A 13,892-nucleotide genomic window follows, 5' to 3' on the forward strand; every position below is an offset into this window, starting at 1 on the left:
AAGATGGCTGCTGGAGACAAGTTCAGAGATCAGTTCCAGCATCAACAGGATTTAATAAAACAGCAGGAAAACACGTATAACATGACATTTCTGCACGAGAAAGTGAATATGATACAATTGTAGTCCCACGTCTCCTCTCAGCCAGCAAGACTGACCTGTCGCAGTTGACTGCATATGAAGAGGCTACCTCCATAGTGTCCAACCTACTAGAGCTCAACCATATACACAGAGATCTGCTGTGTCTTTTGGTTAGCCTAGTGTCTCACCTACTAGAGCTGAAGCATATACCCAGAGATCTGCTGTGTCCTTCCTCTCACATTGGAATCATCAGCAGATCTCAGGACACCCAACATTAAGGAGACACACAAGAGATCACCAGCTGTCCTTCTGTTTGGCGTAATATGAAAAATGCTGCACAATATTTCTCATACAATGACTTCACCTCATATTTTGATGTTTTCAGGTAATGAAACTACGGTGACCTCAACCCAACAAATCGAGGTCCACATACTACACAAAACGTTTTTACAAGAATTTAAAGAGTATATGAACAGCTGGTTGGTGACGAAGCTTGTTCCCTCCATCTACACCGTGGTTCTCCTCCTGTCTCTTCCTCTCAATATAATGGCGATCATCGTGTTCTTGGTGAAGGTGAAGGTGAAGAAGCCAGCAGTGGTGTACCTGCTTAACCTAGCCGCTGCCGATGTTCTCTTTGTTTGTATTCTTCCTTTCCACATCGTGTACAGATTCTCAGGAAATAACTGGCTGATGGGGGAAGGGATGTGCCGATTAGTCACTGCCATGTATTTAAGTAACATGCGTGGATCCATCCTGCTGATGACAGGTATCAGTGTGGACCGGTTCCTGGCTCTGGTCTACCCGGTCCAGTCCCTTCCCTGGCGCACAGTGAGAAGAGCCTGGCTGGTGTGTTGCTTCAACTGGGTGATATCGATGGTCAGCATCGTGCCGATTCTCATAGCACAACAAACCCGACCATTTCCCGACCTGAAGATCACAATCTGTACTGATGTTCAGGATGCCGAATTGGTTGAAAGGTTTCATGTTTACTACATTTTCCCCATTTGTATCGCACTTTTATATTTCTTACCTTTAATTATTACAATCTTCTGTTACATTGGAATTGTCCGCAGTCTCAGAGCTCCGAGCATGAAGGGCGCCCAGAAGAGATCCCGAGCCGTCCTCCTGTCTGTGGTGGTGTTGTGTGAGTTTGTCCTCTGCTTTGGCCCAGCCAATGTTATTTGGTTCATGCATTTCCTGCAGGTCTATAACGAAGGTAATAACTTCCTGTACATCGTCTACATCATCAGTGTCAGTGTGAGCAGTGTCAGTTGTTGTCTGGATCCTCTGATCTATTACTATGCATCCTCAGAGTGGCAGAGACACGTCTACAGCCTGCTGGGATGTAAGAGAGGACAGACACCACCAGTAGGCCATCAGAGGGTCCTCCTCCACAAAGACCAGATACAGAAAACTCCCAGCAAACCTTCTGAAACTTCCCGGTTTATATAACTGGAGGAGGCCAAACATTTCCAGAAAGTGATCCCCTTTTATAAAGAAAAATAATTCATATCTGCTTTACTAATCGTTATATGAGAGTATTAAGTGCTTACAGTATATGCCGATGTTGGGTCCTTTATATAACAGGCTCACTGGCTGGAAATTACTGTGCAGAAAGATCTTGTTAGAAATGATCTTGGTCTTGTTAGAAGGTTGTTGGGAGGTGTTGCTAGAAACTCCTTGTCACTGCCACCATTCTACATTCTTAGAGACTCCTAGTGTTGTGCTTTTTTAAGGTCATTTTTCCTGCACAGTATTTATTATGAATTATTTTTAATGAAGATATTTTTGAATACAAGTCAATCTATATGACAGTCTATAATATGAAACTTATTCACGGAGACGTATGATCATACAAAATAGCTACATTTTTTGGTAGACAAAAATATGAATATTTACATGAAATTAAAATACAAATTGCATTACATGAACGACTTGAAAATCAATAAAAATACCCCCAAATTGGGCATGCAGTACATTTGACATTTGTGTCATGATATATTCTCAATGTGGTTCAATAAACTTGTGTAAATGACAATGAAACAGAACGTCTATTTCACACGTCCAACCGTTACTATACTGCAGGTAAGTAAGTGGTTAACAATGTGAAATACATTGGACGTTTGTTTTGTCACTAAAATTGGAACTATGCAAAAGGAAAAATATACTCCTTAGAGAAAAATCTACCAGTTATTGATTAATAAGGATAAATCATAATTGCAAAAATTCAATACTTCAATATTTTAGAAAACAACAATAGATTCAAGATAAAATCAAAAATGACATAATAACCCATTCCAAAATGGCTATTTCCTACTTACAAGTGACCAGTTAAAATGGCTGCCGTGGCTTTCTATATGGATCTTCACGGGTGTAAAAATATGTCTTCATGCATTATGCAAGTGTGCCAGTGTGCCCCCTCCCTGTGGGAGTCAGTCCTGAGTCATCCCTCCATGGGTCTCTCCCTTCTTCATTGATTGATCGTCCTTTTCATCTCATTTTCCTTCACTTAAGTACCCCTCCGGACAATAAGACTATAAAGTTTATACTAAGTTCTGCCCAACCGGTATGTGTCCTTATCTCATAGGTTGGTTGCAGATATGGGAGTGACTGCCAAAAAGTGTCTGGTTTCTATTGGTTGACAACTTAATGATTAACTGTTCTCTGGACTTTGAGATCCTCAAGTAATATCACTTTCAACTACCAGGTGTCTCACCTTTTGAGTTCAACTCTTTTAAGTTAATATTTATATTATTGGAGACACTATCTACATATATATTGTGAGGGATTAGCTCGTGGGGATCACCTTTTCTGAAATCATAGTCTGTAAGCAGGCACTTTCTTTTAAGTCTAGCGGATGCCAGATTTTATTTATAAACGGTTTGCAGATTAAAATAAACAAAACAGTAAATTAAATCCTTGCCGTCCGGCGCTAAACTAAACAAACAGGATCTCCTCTCTATACAGTGTGGGGCTAGTCCCTGACACCCACAAAACATGCAGTAAAGCAAACCTTTTCAGTCCAGCACTCAGCGCTCCCCTCACTCAGATCCCTTCCTGAGTTTCAAGCCAGAGCCCTGTTGTGCTCTCTTCCTGGTCATTTAAAGTCCAGCTGATTGTGGACCCAAACATCCGGACCGGAACCCTAGCCAGGCCCAGAGGCTGTAAAACCCGGACCGGATTCCGGTTCAGTCCCTCATAATGGAACGTATGCGAGGTGAAATGTACCTATGATCATGTATCGCACCTCGCATACTGTCACATATCCTCCCCCTCTGCTCAAGCCCCTGCGGCTGAGCACTTGACCCAACCATGCAGTGCACACGGGAGAGGGCATCTGCATTATTTTGGAGCTTTCCTGGCCTGTGCTCCACCGTAAATTTAAAAGGCTGTAAAGCCAGGAACCACCTTGTCACCCGAGCATTTTTCTCCCTGTTATTACACATCCACTTCAGGGGAGCATGGTCTGTGACCAGCTTAAATGACCTCCCCAGTAGGTAATACCTCAGGGAGTCTAAGGCCCACTTAATGGCGAGACACTCCTTTTCTACAATGGCATAATTTTTCTCGTGCTTGTTCAGCTTCCTGCTCAGGTAAACCACTGGGTGCTCCTCACCATCCCTGTTCTGTGACAGTACGGCCCCTAGGCCCACCTCAGAGGCGTCCGTCTGTATAACAAACTCCTGGCTAAAATCAGGGGTTACTAGTACAGGTACCATACAAAGAGCCTGTTTTAACTTCTGAAATGCCTCCTCAGCTTCGGGGTTCCACTTGACCATGACCGACCCCTTACCCTTCGTCAGATCGGTCAAGGGGGCGGCAACGGTGGCAAAATTGGGTATAAAACGCCTGTAATACCCCGTAATGCCCAGGAAGGCCCTCACTTGTTTTTTATTGACTGGTTGGGGCCATTTTTGAATTGCCTCAATCTTATTGGTCTGCGGCTTGACCACTCCCCGGCCAATAATGTACCCAAGGTATTTGGCCTCCTCCAGGCCTATGGCACATTTTTTTGGATTGGCCGTGAGACGTGCGTCCCTAAGGGAATCTACCACCGCTTGTACACGGAGCAGGTGCGATTCCCAATCTGGGCTGTGGATGACCACATCGTCCAAGTACGCCGCTGCATACGAGCGATGTGGTCTCAAAATTTTGTCCATCATTCGCTGGAATGATGCAGGGGCTCCGTGCAGACCAAACGGCATCCGCTTATACTGAAACGAGCCCTCAGGAGTGGAAAAGGCAGTCTTCTCCTTGGCCGATTCAGTAAGCGGTATCTGCCAATAACCTTTCGTTAGGTCTAGGGTCGTTATGTAGCGAGCCTGTCCCAACCTGTCCACAAGTTCGTCGACCCGGGGCATTGGGTAGGCGTCAAACTTGGACACACTGTTAAGTTTTCTAAAGTCATTACAAAACCTGATACTGCCATCAGGTTTTGGGACCAGCACTATGGGACTTGACCACTCACTGTGGGACTCTTCGATTACATCCAACTCTAACATATTTTTTATTTCCTCCGCAACTGCCTCTCGCCGGGCCTCTGGAATTCTATACGGTTTTACATTTACCCGAACCCCTGGTTCCGTCACTATGTCATGTTGGATCATGTTGGTCAGTCCGGGTAAGGGGGAGAAAAAGTCTCTATTTTTCTGCACGAATGCCCTAACGTCAGTTTGTTGTGCTACGGACAGGGAATCCGTGATGGGAACGTCAGGTATCACGGGTATCCGGTCTGTTGGAGGTGGGGACGTGGCCAGTAAAGTCTCTCGGTCCTTCCAGGGCTTTAAGAGATTTACATGGTAAATTTGGTGGGGTTTCCTTTTGCCTGGCTGGTAGACTTTGTAGTTTACCTCTCCCACCCTTTCGACAACCTCAAAGGGACCCTGCCACTTGGCTAAAAACTTACTTTCTACCGTGGGAACCAGTACCAACACTCTGTCCCCCGGGCTGAAAGTACGGACCTTGGCACCCCGGTTATAGACCCTCCTTTGGGCCTCCTGAGCTCGCTCCATATGTTCCCGTACTAGGGGCAGGACGGCTGCGATTCGGTCCTGCATCAGGGAGACATGCTCTATGATGCTCCTATATGGGCTGACCTCTCCTTCCCATGTTTCTTTAGCAATATCTAGCAGGCCCCTGGGATGCCTACCATACAAGAGCTCAAAGGGGGAATAGCCTGTGGAGGCCTGTGGAACCTCTCGTATGGCAAACATGAGATATGGTAGCAAAAAATCCCAGTTTCTCCCATCCTTGTCGACCACCTTTTTCAACATACTCTTCAGTGTTTTATTAAACCTTTCGACCAGACCATCTGTCTGGGGGTGGTAGACAGAAGTACGGAGATGGGAGATTTTGTACAATCTACACAATTCCTTGGTAACCCTGGACATAAAAGGGGTGCCTTGATCCGTCAAGATCTCTTTTGGGATCCCCACTCGACTAAATACCTGGACTAATTCCTTGGCAATAACCTTAGCGGAGGTGTTACGCAAGGGTATGGCCTCAGGATAGCGAGTCGCATAGTCCAGGATCACCAGAATATGCTGGTGACCTCTGGCAGATTTCACCACCGGCCCCACCAAGTCCATGCCAATCCTTTCAAAGGGGACCTCAATTATTGGTAGAGGGACAAGGGGACTGCGAAAATGGGGAGATGGTGCTGACATTTGGCACTCGGGGCACGATTCGCAGTACTCCTTGACCTCTGCATGCAAACCGGGCCAGAAGAATCTTTGGGTGATTCTCTCCCGGGTTTTTTCGACCCCGAGATGGCCCCCCATTACATGACCATGAGCCAGGTCTAGCACTACCCTGCGAAAAGTTTTGGGAACCAGTAGCTGTTCTACCTCTTCCCCTCCATGTTTTATCACTCGATACAACAAATTGTTTTTAATTGCCATGTAGGGAAAGGACACCACCCAATTAGGATCCACCGGTTCCCCCTCCAACATCTTAACATTTTCCCTGGCATTCATGAGGGTGGGCTCTCGCAGCTGCTCGGTACAGAAATCTTCCCTCCTGACCTCCAAGTCGGGTACCACATTTTGGCTACTCTCCGTGTCAGGGTCAGGCGAGGTTTCCTGTTCGTTACCCTCAGGCTGGGTGCTAGCTTCTAAGTCCTCCGGTTCCCCAGCCATGGCAGGGAATGGTAGAGGATCTCCGGCCTCCTCGATCCCACCAACAGCAGGCCCTTCCCTTTGGCAAAACGGGTCTGGTGAGAGTTCCCGTGTTTCCCCAGTAGGGGGAGCGCTATCTACGAGCCTCCCTTCGCTCTCCCATAACTTCCAAAAATGAGGAAAGTCTCTCCCCACTAAAGCTTCATGGAGCAGTGAGGGTACCACCCCCACTGAATGTGTTACACTGCCCCAAGGGGTATCAACCTCAACCACCGCTGTCTGGTAGTCCCGAGTGTCCCCATGGATGCATATTACCCCAATACTACTGGGGTGTAGTTTTGCAGGGTCTACACACGCACTCCTGACTAAGGTCACCACACTACCAGAGTCTAGCAGGGCTGTAAGAGGCTTGCCATCTACGGAAATAATGCACATCTGTTTTTCAAGGCGACGCTGACCTGTCGCAACACATGCGACCTGTGCAAACAGAGAAATGCGTCTTACCCTATCAACATAATCACATTGCATAGGTTCATCATTTAGAGGGCAGTCTGCAGCAATATGGCCTAATGCATGGCAACGAAAACACCGTATTTGCCCTACCCCCAGTCCTCTTACCGGTCCCAAAAACCTTCCTGGCTTCTTTGGCCAGTCTCCAGGTCTAGGACCTACAGTCTCATCTGCTGTAACAACAGTCTTATCCACTCTCCCCAAACTCTTGAACCCTGGAACAGTCTTACCCGAACCGCTGGGAGATCTTGCACCCCTAGACACACCGAAGTGGGGCGTAGGTGGGTTTATCAAGTCCTCAGTAGCACTGTACCTCTCCACTAGGTCCACCATTTGGGCTGCAGTGTTGGGGTCCCCCTGTCCGACCCACTTTCTCAGGGTAGCAGGGAGCGCACGCAGGTACCGGTCCATTACCACACGCTCCACAATCTGAGGGCTGGTCAGAGTCTCTGGCTGCAACCACTTCCTGGTGAGGTGGACCAGGTCAAACATTTGTGACCGGGGTGGCTTGTTGCTGGAATAGGACCACTGATGCACGCGCTGGGCCCGGACTGCCATGGTGACACCCAAGCGTGCGAGTATTTCTGACTTTAGAGTCTCATAGTCCTGGGCCTTATCTGGTTCTAAGTCAAAATAGGCCTTTTGGGGTTCTCCTGTTAGGAATGGGGCCAATAGTCCCGCCCACTGCTCTTTTGGCCATCCTTCGCGGTCAGCGACTCTCTCGAAAGTCGCCATGTACGCCTCAACATCATCCGCCGGTGTCATCTTTTGCAGGTGGTAGGAAGCACGTACAATCTTTGGTTCCGCTAACACCGGAGGTGTGGACCCTTTTTTCAGTTCCACCAGAGCTTCGGCGAACTGTCGGTTCATCTCCTGCTGGGCAGCGTGTTGTGCTGCAACGGCCTCTGCGACTTGGCGGTGTTGTGCTGCAACGGCCTCTGCGACTTGGCGGTGTTGTGCTGCAGCGGCCTCTGCGACTTGGCGGTTTATCTCCTGCTGGGCAGCCTGTTGTGCTGCAGCGGCCTCTCGTTGTGCTGCAGCGGCCTCTGCGACTTGGCGGTTGGTTTCCCGCTGGGCTGCATTGGCCTGTAGCAGGGCCTTTAACATTTCTTCCATTTTCAGAAAAGTGCCCGCTGAATCCACCACGTGTGAGGGATTAGCTCGTGGGGATCACCTTTTCTGAAATCATAGTCTGTAAGCAGGCACTTTCTTTTAAGTCTAGCGGATGCCAGATTTTATTTATAAACGGTTTGCAGATTAAAATAAACAAAACAGTAAATTAAATCCTTGCCGTCCGGCGCTAAACTAAACAAACAGGATCTCCTCTCTATACAGTGTGGGGCTAGTCCCTGACACCCACAAAACATGCAGTAAAGCAAACCTTTTCAGTCCAGCACTCAGCGCTCCCCTCACTCAGATCCCTTCCTGAGTTTCAAGCCAGAGCCCTGTTGTGCTCTCTTCCTGGTCATTTAAAGTCCAGCTGATTGTGGACCCAAACATCCGGACCGGAACCCTAGCCAGGCCCAGAGGCTGTAAAACCCGGACCGGATTCCGGTTCAGTCCCTCATAATGGAACGTATGCGAGGTGAAATGTACCTATGATCATGTATCGCACCTCGCATACTGTCACAATATATATATATATATATATATATATATATATATATATATATATATATATATATATATATATATATATATATATATATATATATATTATATACATGCACATATACACATTCTGGTAACTTTATATTATATAAAATCCAATTAGTATAATTTTGATTCCTACATAACATGCTTCTATATTCCTGTATAAATGTATATCTTTGAAAACATTTTTTTTTCTAAACATGCCCAAATTATATCTATCAATCTACACAAAATAATACAACCTGCATACAGAGGTTTTCTTGAAATGTCTGGGAAATGGAATATGCATCACTTATGATCAGATATCTATATATGAGTCAAATTTTCTACGTGAAAATCTGACTTTAGACTGTCTTCTAATGAAGATACTAGCCCGGCTGTATCAACAAATTCTTCTTAGGGACTCTTCTTGGTCAACATCATCCATTGTTTTTAGGACAGCTAGAGTCAACATTATTATTTACTAAAATCTATTCACAATGGGTTTCTCTGCCATAGTTTTCTTGAACAAAAATTCCCAATACCGAGAGCTCAAGACGTGGACGCATCCCAGTGCGCATGCTTAGAATCACGTCAGAACAACTGCCTAAGATACGACGGTTTACTGCCTACGGCGTGAACGTAACCTACGCCCAGCCCTATTCACGTACAAGGTAAACGACGTAAAATACGACGGCTCGTGTTCCCTGGTCCATACCTTTGCATGGGTTGCGCATCATAGATGGGGAATAACTTTACTCCGGACGTACGACTTACGCAAACCGCGTATATTATGCGCCAGGCGCAACTACGTTCGTGAATCGGCGTATCTCCCTCATTTGCATAGAAAATCAATGGAAGCGGCAAATGCGCCTGGCGTAAATATGCACCCACTCTACGCCGGTGTAGGAAAGTTACGTCGGAGGGATGAAGCCTATTTTTAGGCGTATCTTAGTTTGTGGGTCGGCACATAGATACGACATACACATTTGTACTTACGACGGCGTATCTTGAGATACGTCGGCGCAAGTGCTTTGTGAATCCGGACCCTCTTGTTTGGTTGTGAAAAGCATCATTGTTTCTGATTCAACACAAGGCTCGTAAAAGTTAAGAGATGGCTAATGTATTGAAGGCTTTACACAGCCTGTGAAATCATCTGTTTTGCTCTGAAAGGTTTTCATTTGCAATAGTTCACTTCAATTTCGAGGCCTTCTGGACTTTAATATTTCTTCCAGTAAATATTCATTTATTATTATTATTTTTCTCCTTCATAACCCACGACACTAGTAACCCCAATATTCTTATTGTTCCTGTAGCTGGATCCACCTTGTATCTACTGTGTGTTTGCAAGGTTTCCCAGTGGGATCTCTGTACCCCCAATATTTGCAATTTCTTCCAGTGTGATCTCTGTACCCCCAATATTTGCAATGTCTTCCAGTGTGATCTCTGTACCCCCAATATTTGCAATGTCTTCCAGTGTGATCTCTGTACCCCCAATATTCGCAATGTCTTCCAGTGTGATCTCTGTACCCCCAATATTTGCAATGTCTTCCAGTGTGATCTCTGTACCCCCAATATTTGCAACGTCTTCCAGTGTGATCTCTGTACCCCCAATATTTGCAATGTCTTCCAGTGTGATCTCTGTACCCCCAATATTTTCGCAATGTCTTCCAGTGTGATCTCTGTACCCCCAATATTCGCAATGTCTTCCAGTGTGATCTCTGTACCCCCAATATTCGCAATGTCTTCCAGTGTGATCTCTGTACCCCCAATATTCGCAATGTCTTCCAGTGTGATCTCTGTACCCCCAATATTCGCAATGTCTTCCAGTGTGATCTCTGTACCCCCAATATTCGCAATGTCTTCCAGTGTGATCTCTGTACCCCCAATATTCGCAATGTCTTCCAGTGGGATCTCTGTACCCCCAATATTCGCAATGTCTTCCAGTGGGATCTCTGTACCCCCAATATTCGCAATGTCTTCCAGCGTGATCTCTGTACCCCCAATATTCACAATGTCTCCCAGTGTGATCTCTGTACCCCCAATATTCACAATGTCTCCCAGTGTGATCTCTGTACCCCCAATATTCGCAATGTCTTCCAGTGTGATCTCTGTACCCCCAATATTCGCAATGTCTCCCAGTGGGATCTCTGTACCCCCAATATTCCCAATGTCTTCCAGCGTGATCTCTGTACCCCCAATATTCGCAATGTCTTCCAGCGTGATCTCTGTACCCCCAATATTCGCAATGTCTTCCAGCGTGATCTCTGTACCCCCAATATTCACAATGTCTCCCAGTGTGATCTCTGTACCCCCAATATTCACAATGTCTCCCAGTGGGATCTCTGTACCCCCAATATTCGCAATGTCTTCCAGTGGGATCTCTGTACCCCCAATATTCGCAATGTCTTCCAGTGGGATCTCTGTACCCCCAATATTCACAATGTCTTCCAGTGGGATCTCTGTACCCCAATATTCGCAATGTCTTCCAGTGGGATCTCTGTACCCCCAATATTCGCAATGTCTTCCAGTGGGATCTCTGTACCCCCAATATTCGCAATGTCTTCCAGTGGGATCTCTGTATCCCCAATATTCGCAATGTCTTCCAGTGTGATCTCTGTACCCCCAATATTCGCAATGTCTTCCAGTGGGATCTCTGTATCCCCAATATTCGCAATGTCTTCCAGTGTGATCTCTGTACCCCCAATATTCGCAATGTCTTCCAGTGGGATCTCTGTACCCCAATGATCCCAGTGTGATCTTTGTACACTCAGAGTTCCCAGTGATCCTAGTGTGATCTCTGTACCCCAGTTTTCCCAGTGGGATCTCTGTACCCCAGTGTTTCAATATTCATACATTGTACCTCTGTGTTTCTGTAAGCTCAGCATCCCACTGCTGCTAAGATACTCCTGTCTCCCGGTAAGACCAGCGCCCCAGTGCTACACTAAACTCCTTCCATTCCTATGAGTCTTGTATTCTGTGCTTTTCCCAGATCCTCTTCTCTATGCTTCCCTGTACTAGGCCAGCGGTAGCCTGCATGGGTGACCTCTCTGACCATACTGCTATCCAGCTTACACACTGCATGGAGGGTCCACAATCCCAACCATACATGACAGTCCTTAGAATGTCATTGGATCGTGTTGTTGATCAGTCTGTAGAGAGATTGTTTGTATCCTAATATTGTACAGAGAGGAATTTCAACGTCGGGGTCATGGTCAGCATTCCACAATACCAGAAATGAATGTCTTTCATCATTGTTATCAGGGATGAGCCCGCGGTTAGAGATGAACGTAAGTTCGACTTAAACATTGGGTGTTCGTTTGCTCGCATTATGGGGCATTCACGGAGAATTTGAACACCGCGGAGCACCCCATAATGCACTGCGAGATCATTGACGTCTGAGAAATGGCCAAAGTATGCACCTGACCTGCATGCTTTGGCCAATCACAGCGCCTTTGGTCGACCATGTATCAGGGGGGACACACTATATAAGGCTTCTTACATAGCGGGCGTGTATAGTGTGTGGACGGAGATAGATTGAGCTTGATTATGCAGGCAGGTTAGTGGGTGGCGTGCAGGCAGTGTATTTAATAAATATATATATATATATACAGTCTAGTATATATATATATATTCTCTGCATTCAGTGTAGACACTATATTCAGTGCAGGCAGTGTAGTATATATAACACAGTGTATTGAAGTGGTTAAGGGGAACCTCGCACCCTTCAGCTCTGCTATGGATTTTAACTGGAACCCTGTACCATTTTTTTTTAAATGCCATAGTGGTCCTCCCTAAAATCCATACCAGACCCTTATCTGAGCAAGCAACCTGGCAGGTCAGGATAGGAGGTGAGAATAAGCGAGCACCCCCCACCTCCTGAACCATACCAGGCCACTTGCCGCCAACATCAGGGAGGGTGCTTTAGGGGTCCACAACTCTTGCCCCATGGTTGTGGGGGTCTGCGGGTGGGAAGCTTATCAGAATCTGGAAGCCCCTTTTAACAAGGGGTACCCAAGATCCCGCCCCCCATGTGAATGGGTAGGGGGTACCTCAATGGGAGGCGTCCTGCAGACTTCTGTCTTTTTGCACTGACAGCTGTTATACAGGCAAGGGCGGGGACACCCGGTGATGTAACCAAGTGACCCCGCCCCTTCTGACTTCATGTGCTGTCAGAGGGGGCGGGGTCATCCGGTTTCATCAACGGGTGGCCCCGCCATAGATACTTTTTGTTTGGTGAATGGGTAGGGGTACAATGACCGGAGAGGGGGGAGAGGAGCAGGGCTCCAGCCGGGGAGTCGCTGGACCATGGAGCAGGTGAGTGCATGTTTATTAAAAGCCAGCAGCTACACTTTTTGTAGCTGCTGACTTTAAATAAACATTAAAAAAGCCTGGAACTCCCCTTTAAGCATTATTAAAATCACAACTTTTTTTTTTTTGCATTGATACATGTCCCCTGGGGCAGGAGCCGGGTCCCCAAACACTCCCCTGGGGCAGGACCAGGGTCCCCAAACACTCCCCTGTGGCAGGACGCGGGTCCCCAAACACTCCCCCTGGGGCAGGACCAGGGTCCCCAAACACTCCCCTGGGGCAGGACACGGGTCCCCAAACACTCCCCTGGGGCAGGACCCGGGTCCCCAAACACTCCCCTGGGACAGGACCCGGGTCCCCAAACACTCCCCTGGGGCAGGACACGGGTCCCCAAACACTCTCCTGGGGCAGAACCCAGGTCCCCAAACACTCCCCTGGGGCAGGACCCGGGTCCGCAAACATTCCCCTGGGGCAGGACCCGGGTCCCCAAACACTCCCCTGGGGCAGGACCCGGGTCCCCAAACACTCCCCTGGGGCAGGACCCGGGTCCCCAAACACTCCCCTGGGGCAGGACCCGGGTCCCCAAACACTCCCCTGGGGCAGGACCGGGGTCCCCAAACACTCCCCTGGGGCAGGACCCGGGTCCCCAAACACTCCCCTGGGGCAGGACCCGGGTCCCCAAACACTCCCCTGGGGCAGGACCCGGGTCCCCAAACACTCCCCTGGGGCAGGACCCGGGGACCCCAAACACTCCCCTGGGGCAGAACCCGGGGACCCCAAACACTCCCCTGGGGCAAGACCCAGGTCCCCAAACACTCCCCTGGGGCAGGACCCGGGTCCGCAAACATTCCCCTGGGGCAGGACCGGGTCCCCAAACACTCCCCTGGGGCAGGACCCGGGTCCCCAAACACTCCCCTGGGGCAGGACCCGGGTCCCCAAACACTCCCCTGGGGCAGGACCCGGGTCCCCAAACACTCCCCTGGGGCAGGACCGGGGTCCCCAAACACTCCCCTGGGGCAGGACCCGGTCCCCAAACACTCCCCTGGGGCAGGACCCGGGTACCCAAACACTCCCCTGGGGCAAGACCCGGGTTCCCAAACACTTTTTATGACAATAACTTGCATATTAGCCTTTAAAATTAACACTTTTGATTTTTCATGTTCTTGTCCCATAGACTTTAATGGTGTAGAAATGTTTTGCCTGTTCACATGTTCTGCTGTGAACCGAACTGGGGGGGGGGGGGTA

General features: G+C 48.0%; 1 protein-coding gene across 1 annotated transcript; it reads left to right on the forward strand.

Annotated features, from left to right (window-relative positions):
• The first annotated feature begins 442 nt into the window (after window positions 1-442).
• LOC120925103 (proteinase-activated receptor 1-like) lies at window positions 443-1,808 on the forward strand. The gene has a single exon (XM_040335977.1). It carries the CDS (start codon window positions 454-456, stop codon window positions 1,528-1,530), a length of 1,077 nt encoding a protein of 358 aa, XP_040191911.1. The 5' UTR covers window positions 443-453; the 3' UTR covers window positions 1,531-1,808.
• The last annotated feature ends 12,084 nt before the right edge of the window (window positions 1,809-13,892 follow it).

Source organism: Rana temporaria, chromosome 1, assembly GCF_905171775.1.
Source record: "Rana temporaria chromosome 1, aRanTem1.1, whole genome shotgun sequence".
Classification (NCBI taxonomy): domain Eukaryota; kingdom Metazoa; phylum Chordata; class Amphibia; order Anura; family Ranidae; genus Rana; species Rana temporaria.